At 55.6% G+C, this 18,202-nt stretch overlaps 1 protein-coding gene across 9 annotated transcripts in view; it reads left to right on the top strand.

Annotated features, from left to right (window-relative positions):
• STXBP5L (syntaxin binding protein 5L) overlaps positions 1-18,202 on the top strand; it is a 619,515-nt gene that overhangs the window by 399,145 nt on the left and 202,168 nt on the right. For all 9 annotated transcript variants that reach the window (XM_063956843.1, XM_063956842.1, XM_063956846.1 and 6 more), the window contains one exon: positions 6,158-6,375. In XM_063956843.1, coding sequence (XP_063812913.1) covers positions 6,158-6,375 — 218 coding nt within the window. The remainder of the gene's footprint in view (positions 1-6,157; positions 6,376-18,202) is intronic.

Here is an 18,202-nt window from a genome sequence, read left to right as displayed (position 1 = left end):
GTGTGTATATGGCAGCGGTACACTTATATACTGTGCCCCGTTCCTGCACGCAGTAATGGTGACCTGAGAGTGCGTCATTATGTGCCATCTCCCGCACCGGTGTGTATATGGCAGCGGTACACTTATATACTGTGCCCCGTTCCTGCACGCAGTAATGGTGACCTGAGAGTGCGTCATTATGTGCCATCTCCCGCACCGGTGTGTATATGGCAGCGGTACACTTATATACTGTGCCCCGTTCCTGCACGCAGTAATGGTGACCTGAGAGTGCGTCATTATGTGCCATCTCCCGCACCGGTGTGTATATGGCAGCGGTACACTTATATACTGTGCCCCGTTCCTGCACGCAGTAATGGTGACCTGAGAGTGCGTCATTATGTGCCATCTCCCGCACCGGTGTGTACATGGCAGCGGTACACTTATATACTGTGCCCCGTTCCTGCACGCAGTAATGGTGACCTGAGAGTGCGTCATTATGTGCCATCTCCCGCACCGGTGTGTATATGGCAGCGTTACACTTATATACTGTGCCCCGTTCCTGCACGCAGTAATGGTGACCTGAGAATGCGTCATTATGTGCCATCTCCCGCACCGGTGTGTATATGGCAGCTATACACCTATATACTGTGCCCCGTTCCTGCACGCAGTAATGATGACCTGAGAGTGCGTCATTATGTGCCATCTCCCGCACCGGTGTGTATATGGCAGTGGTACACTTATATACTGTGCCCCGTTCCTGCACGCAGTAATGGTGACCTGAGAGTGCGTCATTATGTGCCATCTCCCGCACCGGTGTGTATATGGCAGCGGTACACTTATATACTGTGTCCCGTTCCTGCACGCAGTAATGGTGACCTGAGAGTGCGTCATTATGTGCCATCTCCCGCACCGGTGTGTATATGGCAGCGGTACACTTATATACTGTGCCCCGTTCCTGCACGCAGTAATGGTGACCTGAGAGTGCGTCATTATGTGCCATCTCCCGCACCGGTGTGTATATGGCAGCGGTACACTTATATACTGTGCCCCGTTCCTGCACGCAGTAATGGTGACCTGAGAATGCGTCATTATGTGCCATCTCCCGCACCGGTGTGTATATGGCAGCGGTACACTTATATACTGTGCCCCGTTCCTGCACGCAGTAATGGTGACCTGAGAGTGCGTCATTATGTGCCATCTCCCGCACCGGTGTGTATATGGCAGCGGTACACTTATATACTGTGCCCCGTTCCTGCACGCAGTAATGGTGACCTGAGAGTGCGTCATTATGTGCCATCTCCCGCACCGGTGTGTATATGGCAGCGTTACACTTATATACTGTGCCCCGTTCCTGCACGCAGTAATGGTGACCTGAGAGTGCGTCATTATGTGCCATCTCCCGCACCGGTGTGTATATGGCAGCGGTACACTTATATACTGTGCCCCGTTCCTGCACGCAGTAATGGTGACCTGAGAGTGCGTCATTATGTGCCATCTCCCGCACCGGTGTGTATATGGCAGCGGTACACTTATATACTGTGCCCCGTTCCTGCACGCAGTAATGGTGACCTGAGAGTGCGTCATTATGTGCCATCTCCCGCACCGGTGTGTATATGGCAGCGGTACACTTATATACTGTGCCCCGTTCCTGCACGCAGTAATGGTGACCTGAGAGTGCGTCATTATGTGCCATCTCCCGCACCGGTGTGTATATGGCAGCGGTACACTTATATACTGTGCCCCGTTCCTGCACGCAGTAATGGTGACCTGAGAGTGCGTCATTATGTGCCATCTCCCGCACCGGTGTGTACATGGCAGCGGTACACTTATATACTGTGCCCCGTTCCTGCACGCAGTAATGGTGACCTGAGAGTGCGTCATTATGTGCCATCTCCCGCACCGGTGTGTATATGGCAGCGTTACACTTATATACTGTGCCCCGTTCCTGCACGCAGTAATGGTGACCTGAGAATGCGTCATTATGTGCCATCTCCCGCACCGGTGTGTATATGGCAGCTATACACCTATATACTGTGCCCCGTTCCTGCACGCAGTAATGGTGACCTGAGAGTGCGTCATTATGTGCCATCTCCCGCACCGGTGTGTATATGGCAGTGGTACACTTATATACTGTGCCCCGTTCCTGCACGCAGTAATGGTGACCTGAGAGTGCGTCATTATGTGCCATCTCCCGCACCGGTGTGTATATGGCAGCGGTACACTTATATACTGTGTCCCGTTCCTGCACGCAGTAATGGTGACCTGAGAGTGCGTCATTATGTGCCATCTCCCGCACCGGTGTGTATATGGCAGCGGTACACTTATATACTGTGCCCCGTTCCTGCACGCAGTAATGGTGACCTGAGAGTGCGTCATTATGTGCCATCTCCCGCACCGGTGTGTATATGGCAGCGGTACACTTATATACTGTGCCCCGTTCCTGCACGCAGTAATGGTGACCTGAGAGTGCGTCATTATGTGCCATCTCCCGCACCGGTGTGTATATGGCAGCGGTACACTTATATACTGTGCCCCGTTCCTGCACGCAGTAATGGTGACCTGAGAGTGCGTCATTATGTGCCATCTCCCGCACCGGTGTGTATATGGCAGCGGTACACTTATATACTGTGCCCCGTTCCTGCACGCAGTAATGGTGACCTGAGAGTGCGTCATTATGTGCCATCTCCCGCACCGGTGTGTATATGGCAGCGTTACACTTATATACTGTGCCCCGTTCCTGCACGCAGTAATGGTGACCTGAGAGTGCGTCATTATGTGCCATCTCCCGCACCGGTGTGTATATGGCAGCGGTACACTTATATACTGTGCCCCGTTCCTGCACGCAGTAATGGTGACCTGAGAGTGCGTCATTATGTGCCATCTCCCGCACCGGTGTGTATATGGCAGCGGTACACTTATATACTGTGCCCCGTTCCTGCACGCAGTAATGGTGACCTGAGAGTGCGTCATTATGTGCCATCTCCCGCACCGGTGTGTACATGGCAGCGGTACACTTATATACTGTGCCCCGTTCCTGCACGCAGTAATGGTGACCTGAGAGTGCGTCATTATGTGCCATCTCCCGCACCGGTGTGTATATGGCAGCGTTACACTTATATACTGTGCCCCGTTCCTGCACGCAGTAATGGTGACCTGAGAATGCATCATTATGTTCCATCTCCCGCACCGGTGTGTATATGGCAGCTATACACCTATATACTGTGCCCCGTTCCTGCACGCAGTAATGGTGACCTGAGAGTGCGTCATTATGTGCCATCTCCCGCACCGGTGTGTATATGGCAGTGGTACACTTATATACTGTGCCCCGTTCCTGCACGCAGTAATGGTGACCTGAGAGTGCGTCATTATGTGCCATCTCCCGCACCGGTGTGTATATGGCAGAGTTACACTTATATACTGTGCCCCGTTCCTGCATGCAGTAATGGTGACCTGAGAGTGCGTCATTATGTGCCATCTCCCGCACCGGTGTGTATATGGCAGCGGTACACTTATATACTGTGCCCCGTTCCTGCACGCAGTAATGGTGACCTGAGAGTGCGTCATTATGTGCCATCTCCCGCACCGGTGTGTATATGGCAGCTATACACTTATATACTGTGCCCCGTTCCTGCACGCAGTAATGGTGACCTGAGAATGCGTCATTATGTGCCATCTCCCGCACCGGTGTGTATATGGCAGCGGTACACTTATATACTGTGCCCCGTTCCTGCACGCAGTAATGGTGACCTGAGAGTGCGTCATTATGTGCCATCTCCCGCACCGGTGTGTATATGGCAGCGGTACACTTATATACTGTGCCCCGTTCCTGCACGCAGTAATGGTGACCTGAGAATGCGTCATTATGTGCCCTCTCCCGCACCGGTGTGTATATGGCAGCGGTACACTTATATACTGTGCCCCGTTCCTGCACGCAGTAATGGTGACCTGAGAGTGCGTCATTATGTGCCCTCTCCCGCACCGGTGTGTATATGGCAGCGGTACACTTATATACTGTGCCCCGTTCCTGCACGCAGTAATGGTGACCTGAGAGTGCGTCATTATGTGCCATCTCCCGCACCGGTGTGTATATGGCAGCGGTACACTTATATACTGTGCCCCGTTCCTGCACGCAGTAATGGTGACCTGAGAGTGCGTCATTATGTGCCATCTCCCGCACCGGTGTGTATATGGCAGCGGTACACTTATATACTGTGCCCCGTTCCTGCACGCAGTAATGGTGACCTGAGAGTGCGTCATTATGTGCCCTCTCCCGCACCGGTGTGTATATGGCAGCGGTACACTTATATACTGTGCCCCGTTCCTGCACGCAGTAATGGTGACCTGAGAGTGCGTCATTATGTGCCATCTCCCGCACCGGTGTGTATATGGCAGCGTTACACTTATATACTGTGTCCCGTTCCTGCACGCAGTAATGGTGACCTGAGAGTGCGTCATTATGTGCCATCTCCCGCACCGGTGTGTATATGGCAGCGGTACACTTATATACTGTGCCCCGTTCCTGCACGCAGTAATGGTGACTCTGAGGAGGTCACAGGTCGTATCTGTGTGATGACTGGTGACACTCCTCACAATGGCGCTTACGCAGCGTTGCGCTCCTACAGAGAAGGTAGAAGGGATCCGCCTCACAAACCCTGAACTCGTCTGATTACATTTTATCTGTCATTTGGCAGAAAGACGACCCAGATAATGATGTTGCAGTTGCTGACAAGTCACTTCACCCGCGCAGCGCTGAGTGAGCGGCCGGTTACTTCCAGCGTGTGCCTGGAGATGTTGACTACAGTTCATTTGGCAATGGAAGCACAGCTGCGGCTGGAACGCTTACTGCGAGCAGAAATCACTTCCACACAATGAACTTTCCGCTGATCCGCAGCTCCTAAAATAATCCAGCCAGGGGTGACACATGTCCCAAACCTCTGCTTAACGTCTTGTAAGCCCAGGGCCCCCCCCCCCCCACCACACCCGCTGCTCGCCCCATGCATCATCTGCTTCGTTGTTTGGGGGGGAATTCAATCTCCTCGGTTCATAGGATATATTGATATGTTTAGTCGTCAGGACCGGAGACAGCGATAGTAAGAGAGCAGCAGGGTGGTGTGTTCTCTGACAATTGCGCTGCTGCCCACTGTGCTACAGGCAGTGCCGCTGCAATATTACACATATAGATACAGGCTCAGTCAGAGCCGGAGGTGCAGGCCGGTCAGACGCAATCGTCCTGGCAGTGCTGTCATGGAACTACATGCTTGTGTTTGCCTGTAGGTAGAGTTGTATGTACGCACGCATGTATGTATGTACAGTACATATGCATGTACTGTATGTATGTATGTGACCGGAACGTCTCCATCAGGATGCTTGGTTTTGCAGCTGTCATCATTAGAGTACACCAGTTCTCTCCTTGCTGCAAAGGATCCATCTGGAAGCAAAATAGTCAGAATTCAATCTCTGCGCCCTACTAAGCGTAGCCCGTGTGCCAGTGCTATGTCATCACGCAGTTTCGCCCAGTCAGCTGCAAGGGCGTATGCATCTGAGCTGCATAGGACCAGCTAGCCGTGCGTGCAACCCTGCGCCATCCCTCTGTATGTGACTTTGTATGTGAGCATGTAGATGAAGCAGAACCAGTAGGGAGAGATCTCCCAGGCATATGTACAGATGGTGCCCAGCTGCGTGTGTTGTACTATACAGAGGGGCGGCAGTATGGAAGCGGCATGGGAAGAACAGATAATGAACCCAGGCCGGTGCTGATCACTGTATGGGGAGAGTATCAGCGGTCAGGTGACAGCAGCGTGCAGCCAATCAGTTCGTGCCTGCGCAGTGTTCCTTGTGCTAGCACCCATGTGACACATTGGGGCGGAGTCTCACATCAGCCTAAATATTACCCCACTGCCCTGATTATAGCATGGGGAGGGGGCCTCTGATTTGTTCCCCATATCCTATCTCCGCACTCACTCAGATACCCCACTATTATAAAGGAACAGCATAATGCAGATATCTATCAGTCACACCATGCGGAGACTCCTACATCAGGGGCACAGCAAGACCGGAGGACAGATACAGGGGCAGCTGACATTCCCGTCCTGCGTCAGATCCTACATGTTGGGCATACACCTGTTATGTACATTACTGCTTTCATTCCCCGTTACTCAGCACAGACTCTACTTTACAGTCAACCTTCAGATGCTGTACAAGCTGAAAACATCCAAGGTGTTTGAGAAGCAGAAGCTGGGAGAGGGGAAGCAGCCAACGGACACAGTAGAGGACGATCCCTTCGCCATCCAAATGATGTCTTGGTGTCCGGAGAGCAGAGTCTTCTGCGTAGCTGGAGTTTCCACCTACGTCATAGTCTATAGATTCAGCAAGACCGAGGTGGTGACGGAAATAGCGGTAAGTGTTCCGAGGGATGGTCTGTCATCTGGGAGCAGCACAGGCGGTGCAGAGACCGTGACACTGGCAGGTGACAGGGCGAGCTGTGGTGTGACACTGGCAGGTTACAGGGAGAGCTGTGGTGTGACACTGGCAGGTTACAGGGAGAGCTGTGGTGTGACACTGGCAGGTTACAGGGAGAGCTGTGGTGTGACACTGGCAGGTGACAGGGAGAGCTGTAGCGTGAAACTGGCAGGTGACAGGGAGAGCTGTGGTGTGACACTGGCAGGTGACAGGGAGAGCTGTGGTGTGACATTGGCAGGTTACAGGGAGAGCTGTGGTGTGACATTGGCAGGTGACAGGGAGAGCTGTAGTGTGACATTGGCAGGTTACAGGGGGAGCTGTGGCGTGACACTGGCAGGTTACAGGGAGAGCTGTGGTTTGACACTTGCAGGTTACAGGGAGAGCTGTGGCGTGACACTGGCAAGTTACAGGGAGAGCTGTGGTGTGACACTGGCTGGTTATAGGGAGAGATGTAGCGTGACACTGGCAGGTTACAGGGAGAGTTGTAGCGTGACACTGGCAGGTTACAGGGAGAGCTGTAGCGTGACACTGGCAGGTTACAGGGGGAGCAGTGGTGTGACACTTGCAGGTTACAGGGAGAGCTGTGGCGTGACACTGGCAAGTTACAGGGAGAGCTGTGGTGTGACACTGGCTGGTTATAGGGAGAGATGTAGCGTGACACTGGCAGGTTACAGGGAGAGCTGTAGCGTGACACTGGCAGGTGACAGGGAGAGCTTTAGCGTGACAACTGACAGGTTACAGGGAGAGCTATAGCGTGACACTGGCAGGTTACAGAGAGATTTGTAGCGTGACACTGGCAGGTTACAGGGATATCTGTGGTGTGACACTGGCAGGTTACAGTGAAAGCTGTGGTGTGACACTGGCTGGTTACAGGAAGAGCTGTGGCGTGACACTGGCTGGTTACAGGGAGAGCTGTAGCGTGACACTGGCAGGTGACAGGGAGAGCTGTGGTGTGACACTGGCAGGTGACAGGGATAGCTGTGGTGTGACACTGGCAGGTTACAGGGAGAGCTGTGGTGGGACACTGGCAGGTTACAGGGAGAGCTGTGGTGTGACACTGGCAGGTTACAGGGAGAGCTGTAGCGTGACACTGGCAGGTTACAGGGAGAGCTGTAGTGTGACACTGGCAGGTTACAGGGAGAGCTGTGGCGTGACACTGGCAGGTTACAGGGAGAGCTGTGGCGTGACACTGACAGGTTACAGGGAGAGCTGTGGTGTGACACTGGCAGGTTACAGGGAGAGCTGTGGTGTGACACTGGCAGGTTACAGGGAGAGCTGTAGTGTGACACTGGCAGGTTACAGGGAGAGCTGTAGTGTGACACTGGCAGGTGACAGGGAGAGCTGTGGTGTGACATTGGCAGGTTACAGGGAGAGCTGTAGCGTGACACTGGCAGGTTACAGGGAGAGCTGTGGTGTGACACTGGCAGGTTACAGGGAGAGCTGTGGTGTGACACTGGCAGGTTACAGGGAGAGCTGTGGTGTGACATTGGCAGGTTACAGGGAGAGCTGTAGTGTGACATTGGCAGGTTACAGGGAGAGCTGTGGTGTGACACTGGCAGGTTACAGGGAGAGCTGTAGCGTGACACTGGCAGGTTACAGGGAGAGCTGTGGTGTGACATTGGCAGGTTACAGGGAGAGCTGTAGTGTGACATTGGCAGGTTACAGGGAGAGCTGTGGTGTGACACTGGCAGGTTACAGGGAGAGCTGTAGTGTGACACTGGCAGGTTACAGGGAGAGCTGTGGCGTGACACTGGCAGGTTACAGGGAGAGCTGTGGTGTGACACTGGCAGGTTACAGGGAGAGCTGTGGTGTGACACTGACAGGTTACAGGGAGAGCTGTGGTGTGACACTGGCAGGTTACAGGGAGAGCTGTGGTGTGACACTGGCAGGTTACAGTGCGAGCTGTGGTGTGACACTGGCAGGTGACAGGGCGAGCTGTGGTGTGACACTGGCAGGTTACAGGGAGAGCTGTGGTGTGACACTGGCAGGTTACAGGGAGAGCTGTGGTGTGACACTGGCAGGTTACAGGGAGAGCTGTGGCGTGACACTGGCAGGTTACAGGGAGAGCTGTGGTGTGACACTGGCAGGTTACAGTGCGAGCTGTGGTGTGACACTGGCAGGTGACAGGGCGAGCTGTGGTGTGACACTGGCAGGTTACAGGGAGAGCTGTGGTGTGACACTGGCAGGTTACAGGGAGAGCTGTAGTGTGACACTGGCAGGTTACAGGGAGAGCTGTGGTGTGACACTGGCAGGTTACAGGGAGAGCTGTGGTGTGACACTGGCAGGTGACAGGGCGAGCTGTGGTGTGACACTGGCAGGTGACAGGGAGAGCTGTAGTGTGACACTGGCAGGTTTCAGGGAGAGCTGTAGTGTGACACTGGCAGGTTACAGGGAGAGCTGTAGTGTAACACTGGCAGGTGACAGGGCGAGCTGTGGTGTGACACTGGCAGGTGACAGGGCGAGCTGTGGTGTGACACTGGCAGGTGACAGGGCGAGCTGTGGTGTGACACTGGCAGGTGACAGGGCGAACTGTGGTGTGACACTGGCAGGTGACAGGGAGAGCTGTAGTGTGACACTGGCAGGTTACAGGGAGAGCTGTGGTGTAACACTGGCAGGTGACAGGGAGAGCTGTGGTGTGACACTGGCAGGTGAAAGGGAGAGCTGTAGTGTGACACTGGCAGGTTACAGGGAGAGCTGTGGTATAACACTGGCAGGTGACAGGGCGAGCTGTGGTGTGACACTGGCAGGTGACAGGGCGAGCTGTGGTGTGACACTGGCAGGTGACAGGGCGAGCTGTGGTGTGACACTGGCAGGTTACAGGGAGAGCTGTGGCGTGACACTGGCAGGTGACAGAGCTGTGGTGTGACACTGGCAGGTGACAGAGCTGTGGTGTGACACTGGCAGGTTACAGGGAGAACTGTGGTGTGACACTGGCAGGTTACAGGGATATCTGTGGTGTGACACTGGCAGGTTACAGTGAAAGCTGTGGTGTGACACTGGCTGGTTACAGGAAGAGCTGTGGCGTGACACTGGCTGGTTACAGGGAGAGCTGTAGCGTGACACTGGCAGGTGACAGGGAGAGCTGTGGTGTGACACTGGCAGGTGACAGGGATAGCTGTGGTGTGACACTGGCAGGTTACAGGGAGAGCTGTGGTGGGACACTGGCAGGTTACAGGGAGAGCTGTAGTGTGACACTGGCAGGTTACAGGGAGAGCTGTAGCGTGACACTGGCAGGTTACAGGGAGAGCTGTAGTGTGACACTGGCAGGTTACATGGAGATCTGTGGCGTGACACTGGCAGGTTACAGGGAGAGCTGTGGCGTGACACTGACAGGTTACAGGGAGAGCTGTGGTGTGACACTGGCAGGTTACAGGGAGAGCTGTGGTGTGACACTGGCAGGTTACAGGGAGAGCTGCAGTGTGACACTGGCAGGTTACAGGGAGAGCTGTAGTGTGACACTGGCAGGTTACAGGGAGAGCTGTAGTGTGACACTGGCAGGTTACAGGGAGAGCTGTGGTGTGACACTGGCAGGTTACAGGGAGAGCTGTAGTGTGACATTGGCAGGTTACAGGGAGAGCTGTGGTGTGACACTGGCAGGTTACAGGGAGAGCTGTAGTGTGACACTGGCAGGTTACAGGGAGAGCTGTGGCGTGACACTGGCAGGTTACAGGGAGAGCTGTGGCGTGACACTGACAGGTTACAGGGAGAGCTGTGGTGTGACACTGGCAGGTTACAGGGAGAGCTGTGGTGTGACACTGGCAGGTTACAGGGAGAGCTGTGGTGTGACACTGGCAGGTGACAGGGCGAGCTGTGGTGTGACACTGGCAGGTTACAGGGAGAGCTGTGGTGTGACACTGGCAGGTTACAGGGAGAGCTGTAGTGTGACACTGGCAGGTTACAGGGAGAGCTGTGGCGTGACACTGGCAGGTTACAGGGAGAGCTGTGGTGTGACACTGGCAGGTTACAGTGCGAGCTGTGGTGTGACACTGGCAGGTGACAGGGCGAGCTGTGGTGTGACACTGGCAGGTTACAGGGAGAGCTGTGGTGTGACACTGGCAGGTTACAGGGAGAGCTGTAGTGTGACACTGGCAGGTTACAGGGAGAGCTGTGGTGTGACACTGGCAGGTTACAGGGAGAGCTGTGGTGTGACACTGGCAGGTGACAGGGCGAGCTGTGGTGTGACACTGGCAGGTGACAGGGAGAGCTGTAGTGTGACACTGGCAGGTTTCAGGGAGAGCTGTAGTGTGACACTGGCAGGTAACAGGGAGAGCTGTAGTGTAACACTGGCAGGTGACAGGGCGAGCTGTGGTGTGACACTGGCAGGTGACAGGGCGAGCTGTAGTGTGACACTGGCAGGTGACAGGGCGAGCTGTGGTGTGACACTGGCAGGTGACAGGGCGAACTGTGGTGTGACACTGGCAGGTGACAGGGAGAGCTGTAGTGTGACACTGGCAGGTTACAGGGAGAGCTGTGGTGTAACACTGGCAGGTGACAGGGAGAGCTGTGGTGTGACACTGGCAGGTGAAAGGGAGAGCTGTAGTGTGACACTGGCAGGTTACAGGGAGAGCTGTGGTATAACACTGGCAGGTGACAGGGCGAGCTGTGGTGTGACACTGGCAGGTGACAGGGCGAGCTGTGGTGTGACACTGGCAGGTGACAGGGCGAGCTGTGGTGTGACACTGGCAGGTTACAGGGAGAGCTGTGGCGTGACACTGGCAGGTGACAGAGCTGTGGTGTGACACTGGCAGGTGACAGAGCTGTGGTGTGACACTGGCAGGTTACAGGGAGAGCTGTGGTGTGACACTGGCAGGTTACAGGGATATCTGTGGTGTGACACTGGCAGGTTACAGTGAAAGCTGTGGTGTGACACTGGCTGGTTACAGGAAGAGCTGTGGCGTGACACTGGCTGGTTACAGGGAGAGCTGTAGCGTGACACTGGCAGGTGACAGGGAGAGCTGTGGTGTGACACTGGCAGGTGACAGGGAGAGCTGTGGTGTGACACTGGCAGGTTACAGGGAGAGCTGTGGTGGGACACTGGCAGGTTACAGGGAGAGCTGTAGTGTGACACTGGCAGGTTACAGGGAGAGCTGTAGCGTGACACTGGCAGGTTACAGGGAGAGCTGTAGTGTGACACTGGCAGGTTACAGGGAGAGCTGTGGCGTGACACTGGCAGGTTACAGGGAGAGCTGTGGTGTGACACTGACAGGTTACAGGGAGAGCTGTGGTGTGACACTGGCAGGTTACAGGGAGAGCTGTGGTGTGACACTGGCAGGTTACAGGGAGAGCTGTAGTGTGACACTGGCAGGTTACAGGGAGAGCTGTAGTGTGACACTGGCAGGTTGCAGGGAGAGCTGTGGTGTGACACTGGCAGGTTACAGGGAGAGCTGTGGTGTGACACTGGCAGGTTACAGGGAGAGCTGTAGTGTGACATTGGCAGGTTACAGGGAGAGCTGTGGTGTGACACTGGCAGGTTACAGGGAGAGCTGTAGTGTGACACTGGCAGGTTACAGGGAGAGCTGTGGCGTGACACTGGCAGGATACAGGGAGAGCTGTGGTGTGACACTGACAGGTTACAGGGAGAGCTGTGGTGTGACACTGGCAGGTTACAGGGAGAGCTGTGGTGTGACACTGGCAGGTTACAGTGCGAGCTGTGGTGTGACACTGGCAGGTGACAGGGCGAGCTGTGGTGTGACACTGGCAGGTTACAGGGAGAGCTGTGGTGTGACACTGGCAGGTTACAGGGAGAGCTGTAGTGTGACACTGGCAGGTTACAGGGAGATCTGTGGCGTGACACTGGCAGGTTACAGGGAGAGCTGTGGTGTGACACTGGCAGGTTACAGTGCGAGCTGTGGTGTGACACTGGCAGGTGACAGGGCGAGCTGTGGTGTGACACTGGCAGGTTACAGGGAGAGCTGTGGTGTGACACTGGCAGGTTACAGGAAGAGCTGTAGTGTGACACTGGCAGGTTACAGGGAGAGCTGTGGTGTGACACTGGCAGGTGACAGGGCGAGCTGTGGTGTGACACTGGCAGGTGACAGGGAGAGCTGTAGTGTGACACTGGCAGGTTACAGGGAGAGCTGTAGTGTGACACTGGCAGGTTACAGGGAGAGCTGTAGTGTAACACTGGCAGGTGACAGGGCGAGCTGTGGTGTGACACTGGCAGGTGACAGGGCGAGCTGTGGTGTGACACTGGCAGGTGACAGGGCGAACTGTGGTGTGACACTGGCAGGTGACAGGGAGAGCTGTAGTGTGACACTGGCAGGTTACAGGGAGAGCTGTGGTGTAACACTGGCAGGTGACAGGGAGAGCTGTGGTGTGACACTGGCAGGTGAAAGGGAGAGCTGTAGTGTGACACTGGCAGGTTACAGGGAGAGCTGTGGTATAACACTGGCAGGTGACAGGGCGAGCTGTGGTGTGACACTGGCAGGTGACAGGGCGAGCTGTGGTGTGACACTGGCAGGTGACAGGGCGAGCTGTGGTGTGACACTGGCAGGTTACAGGGAGAGCTGTGGCGTGACACTGGCAGGTGACAGAGCTGTGGTGTGACACTGGCAGGTGACAGAGCTGTGGTGTGACACTGGCAGGTTACAGGGAGAGCTGTGGTGTGACACTGGCAGGTTACAGGGAGATCTGTGGCGTGACACTGGCAGGTTACAGGGAGAGCTGTAGTGTGACACTGGCAGGTTACAGGGAGATCTGTGGCGTGACACTGGCAGGTTACAGGGAGAGCTGTAGCGTGACACTGGCAGGTTATAGGGAGAGCTGTAGTGTGACACTGGCAGGTTACAGGGAGAGCTGTAGTGTAACACTGGCAGGTGACAGGGCGAGCTGTGGTGTGACACTGGCAGGTTACAGGGAGAGCTGTGGTGTGACACTGGCAGGTTACAGGGAGAGCTGTGGTGTGACACTGGCAGGTTACAGGGAGAGCTGTAGTGTGACACTGGAGAGCTGTAGTGTGACACTGGCAGGTTACAGGGAGAGCTGTAGTGTGACACTGGCAGGTTACAGGGAGAGCTGTAGTGTGACATTGGCAGGTTACAGGGAGAGCTGTGGCGTGACACTGGCAGGTTACAGGGAGAGCTGTGGTGTGACATTGGCAGGTTACAGGGAGAGCTGTGGCGTGACACTGGCAGGTTACAGGGAGAGCTGTGGTGTGACACTGGCAGGTTACAGGGAGAGCTGTGGTGTGACACTGGCAGGTTACAGGGAGAGCTGTGGTGTGACACTGGCAGGTGACCGGGAGAGCTGTGGTGTGACATTGGCAGGTTACAGGGAGAGCTGTAGCGTGACACTGGCAGGTTACAGGGAGAGCTGTAGTGTGACACTGGCAGGTTACAGGGAGAGCTGTAGTGTGACACTGGCAGGTTACAGGGAGAGCTGTGGTATAACACTGGCAGGTGACAGGGCGAGCTGTGGTGTGACACTGGCAGGTGACAGGGCGAGCTGTGGTGTGACACTGGCAGGTGACAGGGCGAGCTGTGGTGTGACACTGGCAGGTTACAGGGAGAGATGTGGCGTGACACTGGCAGGTGACAGAGCTGTGGTGTGACACTGGCAGGTGACAGAGCTGTGGTATGACACTGGCAGGTTACAGGGATAGCTGTGGTGTGACACTGGCAGGTTACAGGGATATCTGTGGTGTGACACTGGCAGGTTACAGTGAAAGCTGTGGTGTGACACTGGCTGGTTACAGGAAGAGCTGTGGCGTGACACTGGCTGGTTACAGGGAGAGCTGTAGCGTGACACTGGCAGGTGACAGGGAGAGCTGTGGTGTGACACTGGCAGGTGACAGGGAGAGCTGTGGTGTGACACTGGCAGGTTACAGGGAGAGCTGTGGTGGGACACTGGCAGGTTACAGGGAGAGCTGTAGTGTGACACTGGCAGGTTACAGGGAGAGCTGTAGCGTGACACTGGCAGGTTACAGGGAGAGCTGTAGTGTGACACTGGCAGGTTACAGGGAGAGCTGTGGCGTGACACTGGCAGGTTACAGGGAAAGCTGTGGTGTGACACTGACAGGTTACAGGGAGAGCTGTGGTGTGACACTGGCAGGTTACAGGGAGAGCTGTGGTGTGACACTGGCAGGTTACAGGGAGAGCTGTAGTGTGACACTGGCAGGTTACAGGGAGAGCTGTAGTGTGACACTGGCAGGTTGCAGGGAGAGCTGTAGTGTGACACTGGCAGGTTACAGGGAGAGCTGTGGTGTGACACTGGCAGGTTACAGGGAGAGCTGTAGTGTGACATTGGCAGGTTACAGGGAGAGCTGTGGTGTGACACTGGCAGGTTACAGGGAGAGCTGTAGTGTGACACTGGCAGGTTACAGGGAGAGTTGTGGTGTGACACTGGCAGGTTACAGGGAGAGCTGTGGTGTGACACTGACAGGTTACAGGGAGAGCTGTGGTGTGACACTGGCAGGTTACAGGGAGAGCTGTGGTGTGACACTGACAGGTTACAGTGCGAGCTGTGGTGTGACACTGGCAGGTGACAGGGCGAGCTGTGGTGTGACACTGGCAGGTTACAGGGAGAGCTGTGGTGTGACACTGGCAGGTTACAGGGAGAGCTGTAGTGTGACACTGGCAGGTTACAGGGAGAGCTGTGGCGTGACACTGGCAGGTTACAGGGAGAGCTGTGGTGTGACACTGGCAGGTTACAGTGCGAGCTGTGGTGTGACACTGGCAGGTGACAGGGCGAGCTGTGGTGTGACACTGGCAGGTTACAGGGAGAGCTGTGGTGTGACACTGGCAGGTTACAGGAAGAGCTGTAGTGTGACACTGGCAGGTTACAGGGAGAGCTGTGGTGTGACACTGGCAGGTGACAGGGCGAGCTGTGGTGTGTCACTGGCAGGTGACAGGGCGAGCTGTGGTGTGTCACTGGCAGGTTACAGGGAGAGCTGTAGTGTGACACTGGCAGGTTACAGGGAGAGCTGTAGTGTAACACTGGCAGGTGACAGGGCGAGCTGTGGTGTGACACTGGCAGGTGACAGGGCGAGCTGTGGTGTGACACTGGCAGGTGACAGGGCGAACTGTGGTGTGACACTGGCAGGTGACAGGAGAGCTGTAGTGTGACACTGGCAGGTTACAGGGAGAGCTGTGGTGTAACACTGGCAGGTGACAGGGAGAGCTGTGGTGTGACACTGGCAGGTGAAAGGGAGAGCTGTAGTGTGACACTGGCAGGTTACAGGGAGAGCTGTGGTATAACACTGGCAGGTGACAGGGCGAGCTGTGGTGTGACACTGGCAGGTGACTGGGCGAGCTGTGGTGTGACACTGGCAGGTGACAGGGCGAGCTGTGGTGTGACACTGGCAGGTTACAGGGAGAGCTGTGGCGTGACACTGGCAGGTGACAGAGCTGTGGTGTGACACTGGCAGGTGACAGAGCTGTGGTGTGACACTGGCAGGTTACAGGGAGAGCTGTGGTGTGACACTGGCAGGTTCCAGGGAGATCTGTGGCGTGACACTGGCAGGTTACAGGGAGAGCTGTAGTGTGACACTGGCAGGTTACAGGGAGATCTGTGGCGTGACACTGGCAGGTTACAGGGAGAGCTGTAGTGTGACACTGGCAGGTTATAGGGAGAGCTGTAGTGTGACACTGGCAGGTTACAGGGAGAGCTGTAGTGTAACACTGGCAGGTGACAGGGCGAGCTGTGGTGTGACACTGGCAGGTTACAGGGAGAGCTGTGGTGTGACACTGGCAGGTTACAGGGAGAGCTGTGGTGTGACACTGGCAGGTTACAGGGAGAGCTGTGGTGTGACACTGGAGAGCTGTAGTGTGACACTGGCAGGTTACAGGGAGAGCTGTAGTGTGACACTGGCAGGTTACAGGGAGAGCTGTAGTGTGACATTGGCAGGTTACAGGGAGAGCTGTGGCGTGACACTGGCAGGTTACAGGGAGAGCTGTGGTGTGACATTGGCAGGTTACAGGGAGAGCTGTGGCGTGACACTGGCAGGTTACAGGGAGAGCTGTGGTGTGACACTGGCAGGTTACAGGGAGAGCTGTGGTGTGACACTGGCAGGTTACAGGGAGAGCTGTGGTGTGACACTGGCAGGTGACCGGGAGAGCTGTGGTGTGACATTGGCAGGTGACAGGGAGAGCTGTAGCGTGACACTGGCAGGTTACAGGGAGAGCTGTAGTGTGACACTGGCAGGTTACAGGGAGAGCTGTAGTGTGACATTGGCAGGTTACAGGGAGAGCTGTAGCGTGACACTGGCAGGTTACAGGGAAAGCTGTAGTGTGACACTGGCAGGTTACAGGGAGAGCTGTGGTGTGATACTGGCAGGTGACCGGGAGAGCTGTGGTGTGACATTGGCAGGTTACAGGGAGAGCTGTAGCGTGACACTGGCAGGTTACAGGGAGAGCTGTAGTGTGACACTGGCAGGTTACAGGGAGAGCTGTAGTGTGACATTGGCAGGTTACAGGGAGAGCTGTAGCGTGACACTGGCAGGTTACAGGGAGAGCTGTAGTGTGACACTGGCAGGTTACAGGGAGCGCTGTGGTGTGACACTGGCAGGTGACCGGGAGAGCTGTGGTGTGACATTGGCAGGTTACAGGGAGAGCTGTAGCGTGACACTGGCAGGTTACAGGGAGAGCTGTAGTGTGACACTGGCAGGTTACAGGGAGAGCTGTAGTGTGACATTGGCAGGTTACAGGGAGAGCTGTAGCGTGACACTGGCAGGTTACAGGGAGAGCTGTAGTGTGACACTGGCAGGTTACAGGGAGAGCTGTGGTGTGACACTGGCAGGTTACAGGGAGAGCTGTATTGTGACACTGGCAGGTTACAATGAAAGCTGTAGTGTGATACTGGCAGGTTACAGGAAGAGCTGTGGTGTGACACTGGCAGGTTACAGGGAGAGCTGTAGTGTGACACTGGCAGGTTACAGGGAGAGCTGTGGCGTGACACTGGCTGGTTACAGGGAGAGCTGTGGCGTGACACTGGCAGGTTACAGGGAGAGCTGTGGTGCGACACTGACAGGTGACAGGGAGAGCTGTGGTGTGACACTGGCTGGGTACAGGGAGAGCTTTAGCGTGACACTGGCAGATTACAGGGAGCGCTGTAGCGTGACACTGAAGGTTACAGGTAGAACTATGGTGTGACACTGGCAGGTTACAGGGAGATCGTGAAACTGGCAGATTACAGGGAGAGCTGTAGCGTGACACTGGCAGGTGACAGGGCGAGCTGTGGTGTGACACTGGCAGGTTACATGGAGAACTGTTGTGTGACACTAGCAGGTTTCAATGAAAGCTGTGGCGTGACACTAGCAGGTTACACGGAGAGCTGTGGTGTGACACTGGCTGGTTACAGGGAGAGCTATAGCGTGACACTGGCAGGTTACAGGGAGAGCTGTAGCGTAACACTGGCAGGTTACAGGGAGAGCTGTAGCGTGAAACTGGCAGGTTACAGGGAGAGCTGTGGTGTGACATTGGCAGGTGACAGGGGGAGCTGTGGCGTGACACTTGCAGGTGACAGGGAGAGCTGTAGCGTGACACTGGCAGGTAACAGGGAGAGCTGTGGTTTGACACTTGCAGGTTACAGGGAGAGCTGTGGCGTGACACTGGCAAGTTACAGGGAGAGCTGTGGTGTGACACTGGCTGGTTATGGGGAGAGATGTAGCGTGACACTGGCAGGTTACAGGGAGAGCTGCAGCGTGACACTGGCAGGTTACAGGGAGAGCTGTAGCGTGACACTGGCAGGTTGCAGGGAGAGGTTTAGCGTGACAACTGGCAGGTTACAGGGGGAGCAGTGGTGTGACATTGGCAGGTGACAGGGAGAG

This window comes from Pseudophryne corroboree, chromosome 2 (assembly GCF_028390025.1).
Source record: "Pseudophryne corroboree isolate aPseCor3 chromosome 2, aPseCor3.hap2, whole genome shotgun sequence".
Lineage (NCBI taxonomy): Eukaryota > Metazoa > Chordata > Amphibia > Anura > Myobatrachidae > Pseudophryne > Pseudophryne corroboree.
The sequence above is the reverse complement of the archived record's forward strand: the minus strand, read 5'-3'. Positions and strand labels throughout refer to the sequence as shown.